This window comes from Heptranchias perlo, chromosome 36 (genome assembly GCF_035084215.1).
Source record: "Heptranchias perlo isolate sHepPer1 chromosome 36, sHepPer1.hap1, whole genome shotgun sequence".
Taxonomy (NCBI): domain Eukaryota; kingdom Metazoa; phylum Chordata; class Chondrichthyes; order Hexanchiformes; family Hexanchidae; genus Heptranchias; species Heptranchias perlo.
Window position 1 is genome coordinate 6461397 of NC_090360.1, and position 25501 is coordinate 6486897.

Genomic DNA, 25501 nt, shown 5'->3' on the forward strand with positions numbered 1-25501 from the left:
CCAATTTTGCACACAGCAAGATCCCACAAATGAGGTTAATGACCAATTCATCTGTTTGTAGTGGTGTTGGTTGATTTAAGAATGTTGGTCATGAAACCAGGACAACTCCATGCACAGTTAGCCTGAAGCTGTTATCAAGATGGATGATGAATTAAAATTTCTTGTTGATTCCCAATTGCTCAGGAACATCTTAGAGTGTTATCTTTGAGGTGCTCCAGTGAATTTAGACATAGCAAAAAGTGGAGAAAATAGGAGATTTCATAGAATGCATATGACTGGCCGATCAGTTTGTGGTAAAGCTTCAGCAACCACATCATTTCTGAAGTTCCTAAGGGACCTGAGAGCCCAAAACAATACAGAGGAGTTACAATTACATTGGTTGTGGGCTTACTTGGTAGCTACTAATTTAGAAGCTCTCGGTCACATTTATGACGCAAAACAAGTGGGAATAAGGATTAATCACAAGTTTTTCCAAGAGTCTGAAAGCTCAAGGCGGCAGTTAATAAATTTAGAAATTTGTGACATGTGTTACATGCAGATTTCCCGTGCGCAAATCTCTGCTCCACAGAGAGTATCCGTTGCCGTGTACTTTGTGTTGCATCCATCAAACACAGAGTATTGAAAGTACAAAGTTGGCAGCTTTTAATTCCAAGTACATCAGCTTTTTAAAAAGATTGTGTTGCCATAGCTCGGGCTCAAACTTTTTAGTTCGTGCTTGCCCCATGTTGACAGCTAAGAATTTTTAGTTTATTTTCCGTATGTAACTTTTTTTGAATATCTTTTTCTTTGACATGAATTTGGAATTTATCCTTGGACTGTGACCATTCATCTTAGCTTGGTAATATTTTCACCTGCATCAGAAGGCTGTGTGTTCAAACCCCGCAAACATATAATCTATGCTGACATTTCAGTGCAGAACTGAGGGAGTGTTGCACTGTGATAAGTCATCTTTCAAAACCAAGGCCCTCCACTTACAATAGAGGAGAATGTTGAAGGGCCTACAGCATAATTCAGAGAGAGCAGGGAGTTCTCTCTGTGTCGTAGCCAACATTTCTCCAACAACCAATGCCACCAAAGCAGAGTTAAGTGGTCATTCACCTCATTGCTGTTGGAGGGACCTTGCTGTGGGCAAACAGTTTCCAACTTTGGCTACACAACAGTAACTACACTTCAAAATAATTCATTGTATGTTAAGGACTTTTGGATTTTTCTGAGATGTAATCAGGCACTATACAAATTACATTCTTCCTATCTTAAAATCCAATGTACAAGCTGCAGCCTAAGTACTTGTCTCAGATGTCCTCTAAATAGGTGGGAGAATCTAAATAGATACAAGCAACTTATATACTGGCACAACTGTATTGTTTTTCAAAACAGGAACAATAAATATAGGAGAGTGATTTAAACACAAATCCAACACTTGGAATCATTACAGTTTCTTACTTTCTCTTTGTTCTGTCTCTTGTTTGTTGACTTTTTTTAATAGTTATTCCTTCAGTCCGAGATTAAGTTCTTCCTATAATGAATGCCCACCTTTCTCTGTAATGAATGACCTGTTAACAAAACTGCATCCTCAACAACCACATATCTCAAGCAACACATTCTTTCTGAGAATTTATGGAGAAAAACAGACATTCTCCCATTTTGTTAAAAAAAAGAATATTACATCCATCAGTGTATTTATTAAACTTTCTGGCCAATGAAACAAAACCTTCCAGGGATGAAATAGCACTATGCAACTTTAGCAAATAACTCATGAACACATAGTGTGATTTCACCATGTTTGATTATACTCAACCATGTAGTAATAGAGATAATGATGAATGGGTGAGAGTGATTATGAGAAAAGATCTCTCTGGTGTTGAAATGACAGTTGAACAGTTTGTCACTAGCCACACTATGAAGATAAATAAGACTTGCAATTGGACATGTTGGGCCGAAGGGCCTGTTTCCATGTTGTAAACTTCTATGATTCTATATAGGAGCCTTACGTGTCTCAAAAATATTGCAACATATAATTAATTACTTTGAAACGCAGTGACCATTGTTGGTTATGCAAGGCTTCACAAACAGCAGTGAAGTTAATCTGTGTTTTGCTGGTGTTGTTCGAGGAAGCAGTGTTAGTTAGGACACCAGGAGAACTCCATGCTGTTCCTCAGATAATGTCATGGGAGCTTCAACATCCACTTGAAACACCAGAACATCTCGTCCGAATGTATGGCAAACCCACGACTTTTAAATAACTGAACGTGTGCAAATGTAGATGTACATAGCGTGGTAGGATCCAAACTGCAAACTGAATGTGATGGTCACCACAACATCAGGTATCTCAGACTATCGAGCAGAACCACTTCAAGAAGTAAATTTACACAAGTGAAAGAGTCTCTGTCACAGATTCCCTGTCAATAACCCAGTTATCTCACATGTAGAAAGGAAGTTTGTTCACAAACTGCTTGGCCTGTTCACAATGTAGATTTTTCCTGAACTATTTATGCTGTTAGTAAGACTACCTTGGCAACTATTTATCCCCTCCCCCCACCAAAAAAAAAGCAAATGAGAAATGCAACACAGATTTTCAATATTTTGAAATTTCATAATCTGAGATTATATTTTCTAGTATATCATAAGCACTACAGAGTTTTGAAAAGATGTTGGAGTTGCCCCCCCCCACCCCCCCCAACAATGGTTGAACTTCAGACAGACTTAAATAGGGGAGCAGCTGTGTCCTGCAGCCTTTAGCTGGGAAATATACTTAGAATTGGCTGCCCTTGCAGAAAGCTGAAATTTATCAATCAGCACCCTGTTATAAAGGAGCTGGATGAAATGAATGCTTTTCATGCTGTTGTGACTTGCTTTGGAAATTCTGAGAGTTGGTGGTGAAATGTTGTGTGATTGATGAATGGGTCTGGCCTTGCCAACAGCTGGTGACCATGTGCTGTTTGCACCTTCACCAATACTAACTGGAACACACAGACATCTCCAACCTTCGAAATCTCAACTCAGGGGCACATCGCAAGAGCTGTCATTCCACCCTTCACTCTCATTCTAAAATACTCTAAGCTAGAACATGTGCGAGGAATGTCAGTGTGGAGCATTTTCTATTGCACTTTGCTTAGATCAGAGACAGCACTTTATTTTCAGTCAGCAGTGGATGTACTATACCTCAGCTAACTTAAATCGGAGGAACTCTGACCCAGCCTGGGTGTGGAATAATTACGTACAATACCGGAAATGCAGCATCTTTTGGGACTTCTGCACATTGCTTGAGCGTATTACCGAATTCTTGAACACTTATCCAAGTACAATAACTTAATGTATTTTGAAGACTGCTTTTAATGGGACAGATTTGGAATTATTTAAAACTCTGAGCACAATAACTACAGTTATACAACCTTTACTGCTGTACAAGCTTGTGCATTGACTTTTTATGTAGGTAAAAACAGCAGCCATTCTGTGTCAGCATCATGCCACAAACAGCAATGAGATGAATTAAATTGTTTTTGAGGTGGTATTGGTTGAGGGAGCAGTGTTGGACACCAAGAGAATGCCCTGCTCTGCTTCAGGTGGTACCATGGGGTCTTTAATGATCACCTGAACCACCAGAATAGATAGACAGAGCCATGGTGCAATGTCTTATGCCAAGCATGGCACCTCTGGCAATATAGTGCTCCATCAATACTGAACTAGAGTGCCAGCCCACATTATACACTCAGGTTCTGGAGTGGGGCTTCAACACACAACCTCCTATCCAGAAGCAGAGGTCCTGGGGACTGAGCCAAATTGATAAACTATTAATGGGTAGGAGTGAGAAAGTGAGTGATTCAGTCCATCCAACTGGTCTTGTTTTGGATCTTTGTTCAGATCCTCCATAGACTATTTATATCTCCCTCCTACAATAGCTTGGTGGGAAATTTCTCCAGGTATAATTAAAAGTTGAAGCAGCCCTCCTGTGTTCAACATCTGTCCTTATGTCATCTGTTTGGAAGATATTTAAACGTCTTTGCCCAAAGGGGTTTATTAACAGTGAGGCATAGTTTTAATAATTAAACCTTTGAACTCCATGATCGACTTTCTTAAATTTGTGTAGTGTTTAGATACTCAACACATGGGGGCCTTGTGGTTTTTCTTGTTTGTGGTTGGGAGAGCACGATGAACTCTGAAAATGTTTTCATTGATTAAAGCTAAGATGTCTGATGAAATGAAGATCTATTTATTCTAATGGGTGTAAAAGTCCTAAGTGAAATGAGTTTGGACAGTTTTATCAGGAGAACTTGGCAGATTCCTCTTGGCAAAAAAAGTCCTCGAGACTATTCTGTTTTATTCTGTTCTTTAATGAACAGCTGTCAGAGTCAGGATTTCGTTTCCAAAGTCAGTAACTTCCTTGGAGTTCGAGAATAGATATAAAGTATTTTAATAAAAATCTTAAATCTGCGTGCACTTCCTGTCTGCAAAACCCTTACTTTCTATTGTCACGTTTTTGTATCATCTTTTCCCTATTATAATTTCCTATGTCTACATTTAACAAGGAAACAGCCTATGTAAACTTGTCATGTTGTAAGTACACTCTCCTTCCAATGGTGGCGCTGCAGCACTTCAATTTTGCATCTCCCAGCTCCTCAGCTTATACTGCAGAGAAACGCCTCTGCTCCGACCTACTCTGCTTCTCTACTTCCCAAATTTTCCTAAGTTTTGCTCTTTCACTATATTTAATAATAGAAAATCAAAGTATCATGTGAAAATAAGGACAGAATGTGCAACAGAATCATGTCTGTTCCCACTTCAATTATGGTGGGAATTTCTCCAGGTATAATTAAAAGTTGAAGCAGCCCACCTGTGTTCAACATCTGTCCTTACTTCATCTGTTTGGAAGATATTTAAACGTCGTTGTCCAATGGGGTTTAGTAACAGTGAGGCATCATTTGTATAATTGAACCTTTGAACTCTTAAATTTGTGTAGTGTTTAGGTACTCAACACATGGGGGCCTTGTGGTTTTTCTTGCCTGTGGTTGGGAGAGCACGATGAACTCTGAAAATGTTTTCATTGATTAAAGCTAAGATGTCTAATGAAATGAAGATCTATTTATTCTAATGGGTGTAAAAGTCCTAAGTGAAATGAGTTTGGACAGTTTTAATTATGTCCTGATTCATAATTATGTCCTGACCTCTACTCCCACTTCACCTGAAGACTACAATCGATCTTGAATCCCATGTGCAGTGCCACAGGGGATCGTCAAGTATGGTTTGAGAAAAGGCCTCAAACCTACCAATCCTTCCCTACTGCTGGGCCATGTACAATCTGCACTGCCATAGACAGTGCCCAACATTTTAATTTCTATCTCAAATCATATTGAATTTATGGGGAAACATATGTGGGCAGATTTTCTAGGTCTGGTCTACTGGATCATCTGAGCGCAATGGATGCAGGAAAATTGGGCAGGAGGAGAACATCAGTATAGGAGCCCACCCGATTTTTGATTCATTATGGGCATGCACTCCTCAAGTACTTGCTGTGCCCAGGCAATTTAGTACAGCCTGGCGCAGGACCGGGAAAATGTACCCTATCATTTTTATATTTCTTCTTGTTTAAGGTGTACTTCCTGTCACTTCAACACTTTCTAACCCTAACAACTAATATTCAAAATAATGTATTTCTTTAAATTATGTAAGATAAAGCACTAGTCATGAGCAATAGTCTGCTGTGGCATGAACTACTTTGAAGCCAACAGAATGTTAATGGCAAAAGAAAAACATTGGTGCAGAGAAGTCCCAACCAGTAACAAATGTAGAACTATGTTTGTGCATTACATGTGCCACTGTTGCAATATTGTCATGTTGCTGTGCATCTGAGTGAGCCCAGATTCCACAGTTTCATTGACATTGGAACAACCTGATTGACATTGGAACAACATATTGAGCCAGTTTCTTCTAGTTGCATGCTCACGCGTGGTGTGTGGTGGAGCGATGAAGGATCAGCACTGATCCACTGTGGTTGATAGGCAGCTATATCTATTTCACTAGATTCTCTGGCTTGTATAGTGCAATCCAGACATAGCCTTGAAGACTGTTATTCGAAAGACGTGTGATGTTTTCAATCTTCAGTTGGATCCTGGATCCCTTGTCTTTGGACTTTGTGCTCTGCTTCCCTTTTGCAACATCATCTTGGTTATTGTCACCTTCTCTTCTGACATGATGTGATGTCTTATACTTGAGCCCTTAATACATAGATGTGAAGATATAAAATAATTTTATTTGTGGATTTTGGCTGTGTGTGTTTTAGCAATTTTATTCCTTCAGAAGGCAGACAACAAAAGAATTCCACTCAGTCGCCAGTGTGGGAAATTAATACATCACGATACAGTAATGAATGGTCTTCTAAGGTTGTGGGCAAGAATTACGCTGGTTGCTGTTCGTAGGAACATTGCAAATGCATTTGAGAAGATCGCCTAAGTTTGGTATTTCTAGTAAAGTCATAAAAAGATTCTTGATGAACTTGTTCACAATTTCAGTTGAATTACTGACTAGTGAAAGTCTTCACAAACATGTTTACAGTATCACTAGACACAACATCAATACTCTTGATTATTGGTGTAGTGTAGAGACACTTTTACTAACTCTCAAGTCTACATCAGAAGTCTGTGGGTTCAACTCCTACTAGAACCTTGAGCACATAATTAGGGCTGACACTAAAGATGTGTTGCATTATTAATCGTGACATCTTGCAGATGAGTTGGGAAACCGAGGCCTCATCTGCTGGTTCAGAAGGATGTTAAAGATCCTATGGCACTATTGGAAGACGAGCAAGATGTTTTCCTGGTATCCTGACCAACATTCCTACCTGAACCAACACCACCAATAATAGCTAATCTAGTCATTCATTCACTTGCTGATTGAGACCTTGCAGTTTGCAAACTGGCTACTGTGTTTTCCTACAAAACAATGACTTGAAAAGTAATCCATTGGGACACCCTGAGGAAGTGGTGAGATGCAATATAAATACCAGCTCTTTCTTTCTATGCTCTGCTTCAGACCCAATCTGAGTGTGCTTAAGACTGGCGCTAGACATAAAACAATGGAACAACGTTCCCTTTCCAAAATCTTTTACTTTGTCGATCAGAAAATTATTAAAAGAGAAAGTAAGTGAGCCCTAGTACTCCATTGGTAAGTCCAGTATCTACTGGAGAGTTAAACTAAACTTGGATAAGCAGTTAACAGAATACATTATATTCTGGCCATGGATTCTCTTGTTAATCAACTGCTAATTATTTCTCAATAAGCTTGTAGTATTGACGTCACTATCATTAATCCTGCAGTGTGAATATCTGCACATGCCAATAACACGGAGTACGTTGGCACCCAGCCCAGAATTGGAAAAAGAAACATCCTAGAAAATTATAACTGAGCTTCATTTTAAAGGAGCAAGGTGATCTTAAGGGCAATAATCGAATCTTAGATTCGATTATTAATAATCAAATTATTAATAAATCAAATTAATGATTAATAATCAAAGATTATAAACCAGTTGCACGTTAGCTCTTCTGGTTTATGTCATTGCCTAATCCACTGGGTAGATTGCTGCCTTGTAATTGCTCCCATTTTCTCAGCACAATATTCTACAAGAACCAACAATACCCCTTAAACTGCAACTTGGTAGTCACTCCAGACTAGAATGTTATGTGGATAGTCAGCGTTTGGGAGCCAATGTTCACTGGTCTCCATTTAGATGTTAGATTAATGAAGTTGCCAACATCCCTTCTGCAGAGGTGGCTCATCACTCTATGGGCGGTTATAACTCCCAGTGGGAAGCCGGCAATCCCACACAGGAGTGCGAGTTGAGGCCTGGCAGATTTTAACTGCCGAGCCTCATTCGATTCTTGCAGGTCAGCTGCTCGGCTTTTTACAGAGGAAAGTGGCAGCTGGCCAGCCGGGAAGGACTCGGATCAGGCGGCCCGGAAGAAGAAGGCTGTCGGCAGCTAGGTAAATCCGGGGTGGGGGGTTGGTGGAGGTGTTCTGGGGGTCTTGCGGCTGGGGAGGGGGAGCCTGGGGCAGCAGAGGCTCAGACTTTCCTGCTCCTCCGGGCCCCACTAAAGAAAGCTTTTTTGACTTACCTCGTCTTGCTGGCTTCCTGGCGGGGCGCCATGACAGATGCCCTGCAGGTTAAAATTCCATCAGGGTCCCACATACGTCTCTGGATGTTGGCGATGCTGGCAAAGTCACATTTGTTGCCCATCCCTAGTTTTACTGAGATAGTGGTGGTGGACCTTCTTAAACCACTGCTGTCCTTGTGGTGATGGCGCTGCCACTATGGTGTTGGGTAGGGAATTCCATGATATTGACCCAGTGACGATGAAGGAATGGCAATATGTCCAAGTCAGGATGGAGTGTGATTTGGAGGTAATGGTGTTTCCATGACGTACTGCATTAAACTGAATAATGAGGAGTCAGTGCTGAAGTATTACCTACGTTATCTGAAGGGTATTTGCCAGATTTATATGATATAATTAGATTTAAATAGCTCCAGTGGATGATGAGTTACCTCCACCGTACCCAGATAATAAATCTACGCACTTGCATCAGTGATTGAATATTGGATAAATTGGCAGATTAAGTTACGACAAGCTTATTACCCACTGCACTTTCAGTGCAGCTACTTATTTCCACATGTCATAGGCCTATATTCAGAACTGTTTTGAGTTATCCCTTGCTGTTTGTGGTATATATTAATGATTTGGACTTGAATGTAGGGAGCATGATTGGCTAATTTGCAGACGACGCAAAAATTCGCCGTGTAGTTGATAATGAAGAGGCTAGCTGTAGACTCCAAGAAGATATCAGTGGGCTGGTGGAGTGGGCGGAAAAGTGACAAATGGAGTTCAATCCAGAGAAGTGTGAGGTAATGCACTTAGGGAGGGCAAACAGTAAAAGGAATACGCAGTAAACGGGAATATATTGAGAGGGGTAGAGGAAGTGAGAGACCTTGGAGTGCATGTGCACAGGTCCCTGACGGTGGCAGTACAGGTAGATAAGGTTGTGAAGAAGGCATACGGAATGCTCTCCGTTATTAGCCGAGGAATAGAATACAAAAGCAGGGATGTAATGGTGGAACTGTATAAAATGCTGGTAAGGCCACAGCTGGAGTATTGTGCACAGTTCTGGTCACCATATTACAGGAAGGACGTAATTGCTCTGGAGAGAGTGCAGAGAAGATTTACAAGAATGTTGCCAGGGCTTGAAAATTGCAGCTACGAGGAGAGATTGGATAGTCTGGGGTCGTTTTCCCTGGAGCAGAGGAGGCTGAGGGGAGACTTGATTGAGGTGTACAAAATTATGAGGGGCCCAGATAAAGTAGACAGAAAGTTCCTGTTTCCCCTAGCGGAGAGTTCAGGAACTAGAGGACATAGATTTAAGATGATTGGCGGAAGGATTAGAGGGGACATGAGGAAAAACTTTTTTACCCAGAGGGTGGTGGGTGTATGGAATTCACTGCCCGAATTGGTGGTAGAGGCAGAGACCCTCAACTCTTCAAAAAGTATCTGGACCTGGACCTGCACCTGAAGTGTTGTAAGCTGCAGGGCTACGGACCGGGTGCTGGAAGGTGGGATTAAAATGGGCACCTGGTTGTTCTTCAAGCCGGCGCAGACACAATGGGTCGAATGGCCCCCTTCTGTGCTGTATCTTTCTATGGTTCTACGTTAGTCAGCTTTTGCTAGTTTTTGTTCAGGTTGTATTGTATGCTGGAAATCAATCACAGGTATCCAGTGTCCCATAAATAAATCATTAAAATCTATTCCCTGTATCTATGTGGTTTATACAAATGCCATTGAAGGCCAAGATGCTATAGATAAAGATTATATTTTACCACTCTCTCCCTGATGGTCTTTACTCACTCCACAAACTTCCTCGCTTATTGTTTCTGTGGCTATGATATTTAAAATCTGCTGCTTGCTCATGAGCAAAATGTTTTATTGCTGACCCAAGTGTAAAGCATCATTCATATTTTTATGACCTCTCAATATAAGGGTGTCAGTGGTTTACAGTGACCGACTAAGTCAAATTCCATTTTTTATGGGATTCCGAGATTATTGCTGGTGTTCTTGGGATGCAATCCATGTTCTATCCATTTTTCCATGAAAATCGAAAACCGGTAGCCTTGGGGGTGATTCATAAACCGGTGTATCTTGTAGGGTCTGTTCATCAAAAAGGCAATCATAATATGGGAATTATTTACACATTGGGTCTGACTGTAAATATAAATAAAGATATATATACATAGATATGAAACCTTCACCTGAAATTGAATAATTCTCACTTTGTGGCTCAGACAACACTCCCTCCCTCTGAAATGAGTTTGATAAACTACAGCTAAATTATAAGTGATTGCAAGGATTTGTGCCCACGAACTGTGTACTGGGAGTTTGAAATAGCCAAATTGATTTCACTTTGGACACTTAATAGTCATCGGACAGAAGGAGCACCATCCACTCTTCTCCTTCCACTACTCAGACTTTGGTCCGCTGGATTCGGACCAAAGTCTGAGTAGTGAAAGGAGAATTTTTAAACATACTGCACCTCCTAGTCACCCATCGGAGGAGAAGCTTTCATTTCCTCCAATTGGACTGAATGTTGGTGCTAAAGATGATATCACAGTGTTTCTCTGAGAAAGGAAAGTTTCATCCCCTCTGTTCAGGTTGTATTGAAGTCTAAGTTTCAGAGATCAAATGACAGTCATAATATTCAGGATCTCCCTCCCCCCAACTCCCCAGCTCTTCCGCTAGATATAATCGTTAATTTGTTTTTTCTAATCTCTTCATAGGCTGGAAAGATTGTTCTTGTATATCGCCCTAGCAACATCAGCATCCTAAAGCGGTTTCTCATCTGGGCTGTTTTATTGGTGAGTCAAATTAGCCGCACCCACAACAATGAGCTCGTGCCATTGAGTTCTGTTTGGTTTCAGAAGTGATTTTCAAAGGGAGACCACAGAGCCCAGTGACATCAAGTTGTTGGTACTGCTGAAGAGAGCAGAGTCTACTGCAATTTTTACAAACTTCAATCCATTTTAAATAAATGAGTTAATGCATTTGTTAAAATGTCAGATAAAGGACTTTAATGTGAACATGTTAACTATAGCGTTACTCGTATTGTATAGCGTGAGCTCAACAACAAAGATCAGCTTACTTTTTTGGCAACTAACTAAATTTAAGAGGAACGGAAAACTGAAGGCAGAATCAACACGGGGTCTCCGAGATATTTAAACTATTTGTTTTGCTCGCTGGCTATTTTGAGGCACAGAGAGTGACCTGTAAGCATGAATTGCTCTACCTGGTTCTCAACATTGAAATGCTCAGCAGCTTATTTATGGAGAACAACAATAGGTGCAGAGGGAAACATAAAAGGTAAGAAAGAAAATACTCGGGGATGGAGAGAAACAGAGAGAAAGTAAAAAAAGAGCATGGAAATAAATAAAAGACCCAAAAAGAAAGCTGATAGAAATGGATTGGCTCCCAATGTCCCAACATCTCAAATTTAAAATTCTCATCCTTGCGTTAAATCCCGCCTTGGCTTTGCCCCTTCCTATCGCTAACCTCCTCTCCCTTAAACTCTTCGTTCTTCTGACTTTTGGGCATTCTCCCCTTCCTTTGCCCAACTACTAACAGCTGTGCCTTCAGCTACATAGTGTCAGCTGTGGCTCATTAGGAGCACTCTCACCTCTAAGTTAGAAGGTTGTTGGTTCAAGCCCCACTTCAAAGACTTGAGCACATAATCCAGGCTGACACTTCAGTGTAGTGCTGTGGGAGTGCCGCACTTTGGAGGTGCGGATGAGACGTTAAACTGAGGCCTTGTCTGCTCTCTCAGGTGGATGTAAATGCAAGTTTTTACATTGGAAAGCATGTAGGACACATTTAGATTATTTTCTTTACTATCTAGGAAAATATCAGTAATCTAGGTTGACATTCCAGTGCAGTACTGAGGGAGTGCTGCATTGTCAGTGGTGGCATCCTGTGGATGAGATGTTAAACTGAGGCTCCATCTGCCTGTTCTAGTGGTTAAAGATCCCATCGCACTAATGGAAGAGGATCAGGGCGTCCTGATCAACATTCCTCCCTTATCCAGCACCACCAAAACATTAGCTTTTCGTTCATCTCATTGTTATTTGTGGGATCTCGCTGTGGTTGCTATGTTTGCCTAAATAACAACAGTCATTGCACTTCAAAGTAATTCATTGTATGTGAAATACTTTGAGACTTTTTGAGAGATGTAATAAGGGACCATTTAAGGTAAGTCTTTTATTGTTACTTTGTCGATATTTTTTCTGGTGTGTTTTTATATTTAGGAGAAAACAAGGAAAGTACAAAGGAAGAAATGGTAACGTACAGGAACAGTGGAGACAAAAATCAAACTAACCCAAAACATATTTATTTGTGAAAAGGTGCTACAAGCCTGGTTTTGCCAAAATGCCTGTTAAAGGGATGGACATTATTATGTTTAAATTAGTAAGAAAGATTTGCCTTTATATTACACTTTTCACATCTGTGAGAAACATCTCAAACAATTAATTACTGTGAAATGCAGTGACTGATGTTAGGCAAACACGACAGCCATTTTGTGCACAGCAAGATCACACAAACAACAGTGAGAAAATGACCAGTTAGATAGGAATGCTGACCAGAACACGGGGAGAACTCCCTGCTCTTTTTTGAATAGTACCATAGGCTCGTTAATATCAACCGGAACTACGAAAACACGGAGTGAGGGCCTTGGTTCGACATTTCATGCAAAGGACAGCAATTCTGACAATGCAGCGCTCTTTCAACACCACACTGGAGTCAACTTGGATTATGAAGAAACGTACAGAAGCAAATTTACGGCCTACACTAGTGGTATTAAAGCTCCTGATTCTCTATCGGCTGCTAAATAAAAATCTCTGCCATGCTCTCTGACAATCTGGAGTCTTCTGTCGCTCTATTTCAGAGGTGTTTAATGCTCCATCCATTGTACACCACTGTGCGGCCCATCAAACCGTATGAGGTTCACATCACAAAAAGCTTTAGGACAATCATGGACAACGATGTATTTAAAAAAAAGAATCAACCTTTCTCTATTTATCCCCTTCCGATTCATAAGCAGGGGCAAATTTTTTGACAGCTTCCATGATCCAAAAGGTAATGGGTGGTTGAGAATCGTTGCTTTAAATTGATGATGCCAATTTTCTGAAAGCGATGATGTAATGATTTATAACCTGACCCTGGAGCACTTCCTATCTCTACACAGGACGTTTTAACTTGTGCTTTGAATCCATCTGAGATTCATTGAAAATTGTGCTGTCTCAGTGGTACTTACAAAGAAGTGTACATCCGATGGCACACAAGGAAAGAATTCATTACTTTTTGTCCACTAGATTACTAAAGCCACAAGGGGACAATAAATTCACTGAGACGCCGTCTCTCCTGCTGATCATTTTCAAATCCAGGTTCCGGAGGTGAATGGACAGTTTTCCAACAACGTTGCGCCATCCAGTTAATTATTGAAGTGAGGAGACCTTTCATCCCTCAGTCTGGAGGTAGATTTAAACACAGATGCTAAGCCTACGTCCTAGCAAACTGTGCCACCCGGTTCCCTTATAGTATCGGTTGAATTTAAACAGAAAAGACCATACTCCAGCATTGACTTAAAATATCTTACAATATGTACAGTAGTTTATATTGTGCACCTCATGAGATACAATATTGAGGCACAGTTTTCATTTGCAATTTGACCAATTGGTGGAGATGCTAAGTTGTGTTGCCAATCTGATCTTTAATTATTATTCCTAAAGTAACAAGCATTGCCTTTACATTGCCAGTCTTTCATGACATAACATTGTCACTATGCATCATATCACATTGACAAAAAGTTAATCGGGGTGAAATTGGATGTGGGCAGGAAGGCGAAACAGGCGGAACTGCATTGGCCGACCATTATACCACACACCTGATATTCCATTCTATTGAAGTCAGCGGAGCAGAATATTTGGGCGGGGGGTATACCAGGGCGGTTTGTGTTCCTGCTCATGTTCAATTTCACCCCCAATGCTTTCAAATGTTTTAAAACACCGTTTCATAATGAAACCTAATGCTCATGACAACAGCAACAATAACTTGTATTTATATAGTCTCTTGTACGCAGCACAGTGTTCCAAAGGCTTTTCGAGGAATCAACACTGAGCAGAGAGAATTAAGGGAGTTGATTGAAGGCACGGTTAAAGAGATGGGTTTTGAAGTTTTTGAAGGAGGGTAAGATGTAGCAAGGCAGAGGGGTTTAGGGAGAGAATTCCAGAGTGCAAGGATGTGATGGTTGAAGGCCCTGCCACTGATGAAGTGTGTGTGGTGGGGGGGTGCATAGTTCACTTGAATCGAAAGAGTAGAGGTTGCAAACTGTGCCATAGGCAAGACGAGGGTGTAGAAATAGAGTGCAGTGAGATCATGCGAGGGATTTGTAAATGAGAATGAAGACTTTGAAGACCTTGCACTGGTGTACAGGAAGCCAGTGGAAATCTGGGAGGGCAGGAGTCATTGGTGAGTGGGATTTAGTATAGGTTAGGATGTGGGTGATGGAGTTCTGGATAAGTCGGAGATTGAGTAAGGGTGGAGCTCAGGAAGCCAGTGAGGAGAATGTAGGAGGTGACCAAGATGTGGATGAGGGCTGAACAGCAATGGAAGTGAGGTAGGGATGGAAGCAGGAGATATTACGAAGGTGGAAAGGAATGGTCTTGGTGATGGAACCAAAGGATAAATAAGAAATGTAGTTATGTTGAACATGATATTTTAAAACTCTCAGTGAATCTCTTGTGATCCATACTTGTGTCACCTGATTGTGTGTAGATTCCTCAGTTTGCATTCTTTAGAATGCTGGTTAGTTACAGGAATTTTCATATTACAGATGGAAATTGGTGCTCAAATGGAGACCTTCAACCTCCATGCACTGCTCTCCCTGATTTACCTCCAGATCTGTTGGGAGTCCATTTTGTAAACTTTGCACAAATCAGCAATTCTGGAGCTGCACACGGATGGATTGTTGACCTACTCGTGTAGCTGCATCCTAGGCTAAGTTCGGGCCTTGCTTAAGAATCATTGTGTCATGTTGCAATTTGTTACCCTCAGATGCACATGTTTAGAAGTTGGATAGAGGAAGCCGGGACTCCAACAGCAGTCTGTAGGATCCCAAGAAAAGATGATTCCTTGATCTTATTAGGTTCACAGAGTCCAGGTTGTTTTGTTTATATTTGGTGCACCATTAATGGCAGAGGACTTCAGTGGCACTCTATTAAAGTAGAAGTTCCTCTGTTAGATATTGTCTGTTCTTCATATCATGTTAGGCAAAATGCCTATCAACTTTTCATTAGTTTCTAATAAGTTTGGGTAAATTGGGTGAACAGAAACTAACAGAAGTCATTGTCCCATATCAGTCAAATTTTATGTTTTTTTTTCTTCTCAACAAAGTAAAGCCCCAGGAAATGGAACATTTTACCATTTCAGGCTGCCAAATAAAAGCTCCCTCGTCTAAGTGAGAGGTGTGTTCTCAGAAGTTAGCCGCAAGACAGAATTCTGCAGCACGTTTCAAATTGACTAAGTCCTTTTTCCTGGAACATTAAACCCTTCTTAAGTGCAGCTTGTCCAGAGAATTTACTGATCTACTCCAACCCATTTCACATAGAGCAGCTGTTGATGCTATCAGTTTATGTTAGGCTGATATGTGAAGTGCCCGAGGAGCCCCAGTTACCGCCGTGTCAGCACACATTTGTGCTGTGTGTGGTGAGCCATGTGAGAGAACAAACAAAATTTTAATACATTTTGCCACTTTTGTTTTGCGCTTTGGTGGTTCTGCAGTCACCAAATTGAACGTAGCTCATTAAATAGGAGCCAGAATGGATACTGCATCCAGTGAAAGCACTGAACAGTCACAGCTCAGACCGGAACGAATAAGAATACCAAGGCTTAAACTATACAAGTGCAAGGTGGCAGTGAACCTCACACACCACAGAATATTGGGGAAAATCACCCTCCCCGCCCCCTGCTCCCTGCACCACCCATTGATCCCTTATTTTAAAGAACCCTAAGGGGTAGGTTTTCCACTTTGGCACTCGAAGTGTGGAAAGGTGTTACTGGGAATGGATATCTGGAAACTGCACACTGCCTGCCCGTAATTCTTGCCTCAGTGGGACATTTACTCTTGTGTTTCTTTCCTTACCTGCTCAGAAAAAAAAGTCAGGCAGCACTGTTAATATCTCTGATAATATCCCTTTCTCAATAGGTATCGATCCAGCCCCCTTGTGACTCTGTCAAATGATCCTGAATCAACTATTTACTCCACACGTCCACACTCTTGTTTTTTCCAGTCTCTAACCTTTGCTTGAGGCTTGCGAATTTTGAACTTTTTTCCTCAAGTCCTGTGCTCATTGTCCAAATTAAATAGTTTTCTTATTTCGCACAATATTGAATTCCTCCTACCTTCCCCACACACTGTCCAATCTTTCACTAAGATCTAGCAAACTTACCAGATTTCTTCACTGAGGAGTTTTTTGTTGCAGCCCGTGATGCATCTCTTCATGATTGCATTTTTCTTGATTAGTAGTGATTTCACTAGCTAGTGGAAATAACGACAATTTTTAACTTCCGTTTGCACTTCTAAGGAAAAGTTGCTGGGACTTCCATTAATGTGTGTCAGCTGGGCTCTGTTTTTAGAACTCTCGCCTAAGGTCAGAGGTTGTGGGTTCAAACCCCACTCCAGAATTTGAACATATAATCAAGGCTGGTATTCCAGTGTAGTGCTGAGGGAACACTGAATTGGTGCAGATGCCATCCTATGGATGAAAGATTAAACAGAGTCCCTGTCTGTTGGTTCATATGGATGTTAAAGATCCCATGGCACTATTTGAAGAAGAACTCTCCTGATTTCCTCACCAACCTTCCTCCCTCAGTTACTACCACAAAAACTGGTCATTTGTCTTGTTGCTGTTTGTGGAATTTTGCTATTTGCAAAATGGCTGTCACAATTGCCTGGTAATGAGTCACTGCACTTTTGTAGGTGAAGTGCTTTAAGATATTTCTGAGAGATTTGCTAAAATGTGATATAAAGGGAGTCTTCACATGAATTAAAACTGTGGGTCTATCAGCAAATAATTCAAACAAATAATTGTTTGACTGAAGGTTTCATTACAGAATGGTTTATGCTAATCCATCAACACCCGCTTTCAAATCCTCGGCCCAGTGAAATATGGCCTGACGTCTCATTATTGCCTCATGTCACCAGCTGGGATGCTTTGTCACTAATGCAAACTGTCAGCACAGGGAAAGGATCAAACCTAATTCTGTTATATGGCATCGCCCGAGTGACGGGAGCAGGCTACACAAATGAAAAGTTGACAGATGGCACTTTAACCAGCTGATGTGATTTTTTAAAAAAAAGATGAGAAATCCATGATTGATTAGTCATAACCAATTAGGCAAGGTCATTGACACCACTTGTATGTTAATTATTAGGTTTGAACGTGACTTCCTTATTAATCAGTGTTCATTTTTAAAAACAGTCACGATGTAATTTTACTGATGGTTGCGTTATTTCTATATCAGCTTGGTTCGGTTGGTAACATTCACTTTATCACATCTCTCAGAAATGTCACCAAAGCGCTTTACATACAGTGGGTTACCCTGAACGACTGCGGCCATTTTACACACAGCAAGATCCAACAGAAAAATTAATCAGACGAGTAACAAGTGATCTGTTCTTGTTGACCTTGGTTGAAGCAGGAATGTTGACCGGGACACCGGGGAAGAACTCCCTGAGCTTTTTCCGAATATTGCCACGGTATCTTTAATAGGCACTGGAATTGGCAGACGGGACCTCGGTTCAATGCCCCACCTGAGAGGTGGCACCCCTGACAGTGCAGCAGTGTTACACTGGAGTGCCGCCCTTGGTTATCTGCTCAAATGCTGGCGCAGAGCTGGAACCCACTTGATCAAGAGGAGACATTGGCCTGCTGTACACATGAGGGGAGATCTGGTGTGCCATTGGCTCGTACATTGAGAAATTGGGCACTAAATTATAACTGGTTGAAAATCAGGGGCTGAGGAGGCGCTTTGTGAGATCTACAACAACAACAACTTGCGTTTATATAATGCCTTTAACGTAGTAAAACATCCCAAGGCGCTTCACAGCAGTGATTATCAAACAAAATTTGACACCGAGCCACATCAGGAGATATTAGGACAGGAGCTTGTCAAAGAGATAAGTTTTAAGGAGTATCTTAAAGGAGGAGAGAGAGGTAGAGAGTTGGAGAAGTTTAGGGAGGGAATTCCGGAGCTTAGGGCCTAGGCAGCTGAAGGCACCAATGGTGGAACAAAGAAAATCGGGGATGTGCAAAAGGCCAGAATTGGAGGTGATTGCCGGGAACATTAATACGGAAATCTTCTCCTATAATGTTTAATTCTTGTAAGATCCCAGTGCATGTGTGTACAATGAAAGGATGTGGCTGTTCATTTCATTAAATTAGTTTGTAGACTGTCTATAAGAATGTGGCTGGTTCAATATAACTTGCTTATAGGTAGAGTGGTTACTTAAAGATCAATATCAATGAAGATCAATTTTCAGCAGGGGGATTGTCACCCCTTTGATGTTGTTGGGAGAGCTTTATCTGTCTGTAAACACCCAATGAAACAATGTCATTCACATTGTAAAAATGCCTCTCTGCCCTGACACTATCATTGCCTCATTTGCTAATGGCCTGACCTTGAACCGGAAGGTTTTTTTTAAACTGGTGTGAATGAAGATTTAAAACTTCTACAATAAGAAACAAACCACGATCCCAATGTGAGAGTCTGCATCTCACTAGACAGGTTCACATTTTCCAGCCCAGTGTCTGCCTCACTGAACTGCAAAAGTAATTTTAACATTGGAGTTGGTCACATTTTGGAAGGTAAAGGAAAAAAAAATCAAGAAAATCAGGATTGAAAAGCAGCAGCCCTGCCTGCAGGTAACCCATAATGGTCACCCGCAAATCTGTTCGAAAAAAAAACATTTTGCTAAAGGTGTGTGAATGCATATCACTCCCCATATAGAAACCAGATACAGTCTCTGAGGCTACCTTGCATTACAAGTTTAAAAGAAAAGACTTGCATTTATATAGCGCCTTTTACGACCTTAGGACATCCCAAAACATTTACAGCCAATTAAATATTTTGAAGTGTAGTCCCTGTTGTAATATAGGAAACGCGGCAGCCAATTTGCGCGCAGCAAGGTCCCACAAACAGCAATGTGATAATGATCTGATAATCTGTATTGGTGACGTTGGTTGAGGAATAAATGTTGGCCAGGGCACCGGGGAGAACTCCCCTGCTCTTCATTGAAATAGTGCCACGGGATCTTTTACTTCCACCAGAGAGTACCACCACTAAAATTGTGGATCACGAAAATCATCAGCCGTTCCAACAGATCCTGGCCATGGGTCTGGGGAGAGTCTGCTGGAATGGCCACGAACTTGGTCCAGGATATGCAGGGTTACAACACCCTGGCACTCAGTCAGGTTCCGACATAGCTTGGGTGGAGGCACAAAGTACATCACATTGACCTCTGGTGGAAGTGTGGCCCATCACTGTGTCCGAGCTAGGGTTGAGCCCCAGACCCCTGAAGAGGGGATCAAATTTTATGGCCACTTATGCTGTTATATGTTGCCTCTTCTGCTGGGAACCTCAAATGTACGCCTCCCATCACAGGTACCAAAGGCCCACTTCCTCTGGCCCCGCCCTCTTGGCCCATGAACTTTGACAGGGTCAGCAGCAGCTGTGGATGGACACTTGCACCGTGGGCGAGCTCCATGGATTTTGGGTGCCGTGTGGTGTTAATCAGTCCACCGTGATGCAGAGTGAGACTCCCTCCTCCAGAGAGTCTCACTCCACTGTGCTTTGGTGTCAGGTTGGCCCTGACTCCAGATTCAAACTGTATTTACACTACAACTGTAGCGTCAGTGCGCAGCATAACTGCACCAGTTGTAGTGTCAATCCTTCAATTATTGTAGTGATGATCACAAGATAGGGACAGCTGGGGAAAGTGTTTCCGCCCTTCTTGGCTCATCCATCCAGAAAGATCCCGAAGTTTTCCCATCACCGTCGGTGTTCCTTAAAGGATTCCAGGCTTATTCCTGAACTATCCCACACGGAGTCCATTCCACAAGTCCATTACATGTGTTGATAACTCTTTGTATGAAGAAGTACATCTGTCCTAAAACATGATTTTACTAATTTAACTTGTGACCCTTTGCCCTTCTGACAAGATATAATTTGAATTAGTGTTCTAGATTTACCTTTGTACCTCACTGAGATCCCCTCTCGGTTGTCTTCTTTCAGCAACTATCTGTGTGGTTAGTCTGATGCATTGTTTGATTGTTTAATCAATGAGAACACTTAAAGATTGCCCTGGACATCTCTCTTGTTTCTCATTCCACGCGCGCATGGATTTCCTTCCTTTAGCTCTGTATTGACCAACTCTGTCTTTCCTCTTCCCACAGGGAATTATTTCTGCTGTTCTTACAAAATGCAGAAGGGAGGAAGGATTCATCCCTGTCAATAAAAACCTCTGGTAAGCATTGCTTCATTCTACCGGAAAAAGCCATTCCATTGGAAGAGGACAAATGGGAATTCTTTAATTGGAGGCTGTCAAAGTGTGACTTATATGGTTTTTCAAGCTGTTTAGGAAAGAAAGACTTGCATTTATATTACTTCCTATCATACATCTCTGAAATATCTCAAAGTGCTTTACACAATCTGAAGTGCAGTGATTGTTGTTACTTGGGCAAATGTGGCAGCCATTTTATACACAGCAAGATCCCATAAACAGCAATTAGATATTTTGGTGGTGATGGTGGTTGAGGGAGAATCGTTGGGAAAACTCTGTGCTTTTCTTCACACAGCACCATGGGATCCAGGAACGGGAAGGCGGGGCCTTGTTTCAGTGTCGTATTTAAAGGATGACACCTCCGACAATGCAGATCTCCCTTAAAACTGTACTGGAGTGTCAGCCTAGATTATGTACTCTATCCTGCTTTGGGGCTCGAACCCACAACCACTGACCCAACAGTGAGAGACCCACCGACTAGCTGAGCTGATAGCTGTAACTAACTATCTTCGAAATGTTGGAACTGAACAATAAAAATAGAGGTGGTGTGAAATTTTTTTTGATTAAAAAAAAAACTATTTTAAAATTATTTTTTCTTTTCTTCCTTCCTATTTGAACCTGGATGTATGAAGCTGTTCTGCGACTTACATCTAGTGGGCCTGCTCCAAAGGACATGAGGGTAGTGACTCAGGCAGCATTATTTGCATTGCCAGTTGTTTGGCAGGGTATAACATCTGTTTGCCACTCATCATGACCCCAGCAGGGAGCTGTCTTCAAAGGGAGTGAGGGTTGTAAATAGCTAGCACCTAATCTCTGACCCACATTCCCTTTGACCGTGGCTCCCAGCTGGGAGTGCGGGATGACTGAATTTATGCTGTAAGTTAATAGTCATTGGAACAGGGTGCAAAAAACCTGTAACGGTGAAAAAGAAAAGGGTAATGGGCATGATTATTGACCATTCACTGAAACTGTCCACTCACTGTTAAGCTGTTATGAAGAAAGCCAATCAAGTAGGATCCATCCCAAGAGGATTTGACTGTACTTTGATTTTCCAAGTACATTCTAATAGTGAGGTACCTCAGTAACCCATTGTGGGCACATAATAGGGAATCAACCCTTAAAGGAAAATCATGGCTTGTGCATCCGATATGTGGCTTCGGCAGGTGAGGCTTTGCATCAGAAGCATATAAGCAGAAAATTTACCCTGTTATTGTGTAGAGCAGGGGGAGAGCATTAACCATGCACACAGAGCAGGGAGAGAGGATTTGCATTGTGCACAGAGCAGGGAGAGAGGATTCACAGGGCGTACAGAGCTGGGGGAGAGCATTGACAGTGTGCTCTATAGCAGGGGGGAGAGCATTGACAGCGTGCTCTATAGCAGGGGGTGAGCATTGACAGCGTGCACAGAACAGGGGGAGAGCATTGACAGTGTTCTCTATAGCAGGGGGCGAGGATTGACTGCGTGTATAGAGCAGGGGGAGAGCATTGACAGCGTGCACAGAGCAGGGGGAGAGCATTCACAGTGTGCACAGAGCAGGGGGAGAGGATTCACAGTGTGCACAGAGCAGGGGGAGAGGATTCACAGTGTGCACAGAGCAGGGGGGAGAGCATTGTCAAAGGGTATGAAAATAGAATTTTTATCAGCACCAACATCATTGGACTTCCCTTTTGAAGGATTGAATTGGGAAAACACCGATACCATTTGATCAGGACTTTTACAGTGATTTAGAAATAAGGGTGATTTCTGCATTGGACCTGGACACTTTAGGTCTTTAAAAAAAATGGCTCCTGATCTTTGTTGTTTATCCAGTTTTCAACCTTGATTCAAATTATTTTGCATACATAATCAGCTGTTGGCAACCACAAAATCTTGTATTGTTCATTGATTATCTGCCTCCTGACATACATGAGATGCAGCAAGAGGCAACAATGTATTTCCTTGTAATGTCGGCTTTCATTAATGGTCAGTTTATGATTGGAGAAATAGACAGTGACAGTTAATGTACTTAAATGCACAGGGTATGCTTAGATATGCAGGCCTGATCTTGCATTTCCAGTGAGTGGAAAGAAAGCTTCCCTATTCTCCTGACCCTCATTCACAGGAATATTTTTTATCACACTGACTATTCTATTAAGAACTACTGATTTCCATAAATGAGTTAAGGACTTTAAAGGAGTTGTTTACAGCTTGACTCACTCTTTCTTCTGGGTTAGATCACATAGGTTCAAGTCCAGTAAAAGGACTTGAGCTCATAATCCAGGCTTACTCTCCAGTGTAGTACTGAGGGAGTTATTAAGAGTTACTTCAGAGAAATAGAGAGTTTTATCACATTTTAAATCATAAGAAAGCCTCTGTGTTTTTAATATCTAATGTCTGGGAGATGGCTTCAAATGTGTCTTATTACAACTTCATCAAGCTCAATATGCAAACATTACCGAGAAACTCAGTAACCAGCTGTAGTAAGACAATGTTTCATATGCTCATGTGTCAATTACAATCTGGTTTACTTGCTTTGTTCTGTGAATGATCAATTGAGTCTGAAGGGGTCTAGATGGCCTTAATATGCTAGTGTTTTAGTTGCAAAGTCATCAGCGTTGATCAAAGGTTGGCTACCCTCAACCTTCGCTACCTTTCTTTCTGGCTAGCTCTATGATCGTTATCTATCAATCATTGGGGCAGCCAGGGTTATAATCCCAAAGTGGTGGTGGGAGGGGCGGGGTCCATGCATACCAGTTCTTTATTGTATTACTATTCCATGACTCGTATGCCGGTGGTCTCACGGAGCTCTGAGGGCCATTACAGATCACCTGGTTACAGTATGGATGTCGGCCTAGGTTTAGTATCAACAGTAGAATTAGCAAAGTGTCAAATCTTTAATTGTTTTGTACCGGGGGAAGGAGTATGAGTAAATATAATACAAGTTGTTGTATTGTCCCTTGCTACTGTTTATCTGTTACTATAAATTATGGAACAGGTTCATTAAAAGCATGAAGCACAGTCTGGTAGAACAATCTGGTTGATTCTTCCACTATGTCTAGGAGCTCATGAGCGGGTTCATGTCATTATCTAGTAATGGTGACCTGATTATGAAAGAGTTTGATAGGGTAGACATAGAGAAGATGTTTCCACTTGTGGGGGAGTCCAAAATTAAGGGCCATAAATATAAGATAGTCACTAATAAATCCAATAGGGAATTGAGGAGAAACTTCTTTACATAGAGAGACGTGAGAATGTGGAACTCGTTATCACAAGGATTAACTGAGGCGAATAGCATTTAATGGGGAGCTAGATAAGTACATGAGGGAGAGAGGAATTGAAGGAAATGTCGATAGGGTGAGATGAAGTAAATAGAGTGGGAGGAGGCTCATTGGAGCATAAACATTGGCTTTGGGCTGAATGGCCTGTTTCTGTGCTGTAAATTCTATGTAGTAATTAAATATAGTAATACAGGTTTCTGTTCAACCCTTGGCCAATGATATGTTACCAAATTTTACGTGTATAATGTCACAATTTGGTCTGAAGGGAGCATGGGCTCAGTTATGGCAATTACCTTTAACCCTTAGCAGGTGTGGCCCTCGATGCTGAGGGAAATATTTGGTGAAAGCCAAAAACATGACAATGCCGTCTTTAGGATCAGATATTGAACTAAGGTCCCGAGTCTGATCCAGGACATAAAAGATCCCATGGCATTATTCAAAGAATAACAGTGAGTTCTCAGTGTCCTGTCCAGCATTCCTCTCTCAAACAATCACCAAAAATAGATTAACTGGGCAATCATCTCATTGCTGGTTGTGGGGTCTTCCTATGCACAAGATGGTTGCCACATTTGCCATCGTAACGGCCACTGCACTTCAAAGTAATTCCTCATATGCAAGGTGTCTTGCTGTGTTTCTGAGAGATGTGATAAGGTGCTACATAAAGTCTTTGTTTTTTCAACAACAATAACAACAACTTGCATTTATATAGCGCCTTTAACATAGTAAAACGTCCCAAGGCGCTTCACAGGAGGGTTATCAAACAAAATTTGACACCGAGCCACATAAGGAGATATTAGGACCAAAAGCTTGGTCAAAGAGGTAGGTTTTAAGGAGTGTCTTAAAGGAGGAGAGAGAGGCAGAGAGGTTTATGGAGGGAATTCCAGAGCTTAGGGCCTAGGCAGCTGAAGGCATGGCCGCCAATGGTGGAGCGATTAAAATCAGGGATGCGCAAGAGACAAGAATTGGAGGAGCACAGAGATCTCAGAGGGTTGTAGGGCTGGAGGAGGTTACAGAGATAGGAACGATTTGAAAACAAGGATGAGAATTTTAAAATCGAAGCGTTCCTGGACTGGGAGCCAATGTAGGTCATGGTGTACAGGGGTGATGGGAGAATGGGACTTGGTGCGAGTAAGGATATGGACAGCAGAGTTTTGGAATGAGCTCAAGTTTATGGAGGGTGGAAGATGGGAGGCCAGCCAGGAGAGCTTTGGAATAGTCAAATCTTGAGGTAACAAAGGCATGGATGAGGGCATCAGCAGCAGATGAGCTGAGGCGGGTGATATTACAGAGGTGAAAGTGGTAATGGAGCGGATATGTGGTCGGAAGCTCATCTCAGGATCAAATAGGATGCCATGGTTGCGAATGGTCTGATTCAGCCTCAGACAGTGGCTAGGGAACAGAGTTTGCAGCGGGGATCAAAGACAATGGCTTTGGTCTTCTTAATTTTTAGTTGAAGGTAATTTTTGCTCATCCAGGTCTGGATGTCGGTCAAGCAGTGTGACAAATGAGAGACAGTTTTCACATTTAAAGGTGCATTCCATAATCTGATGCTTCCAATGGGGAGTGCATCTTGAGAAATAACGGGCGCATGGCCACTGATTTT

At 41.7% G+C, this 25501-nt stretch overlaps 1 protein-coding gene across 1 annotated transcript in view; it reads left to right on the forward strand.

Moving 5' to 3' along the window:
• si:dkey-192p21.6 (uncharacterized protein LOC565246 homolog) overlaps positions 1-25501 on the forward strand; it is a 67564-nt gene that overhangs the window by 37854 nt on the left and 4209 nt on the right. The window contains exons 9-10 of the mRNA XM_067972329.1: positions 10811-10888; positions 20534-20604. Coding sequence (XP_067828430.1) covers positions 10811-10888; positions 20534-20604 — 149 coding nt within the window. The remainder of the gene's footprint in view (positions 1-10810; positions 10889-20533; positions 20605-25501) is intronic.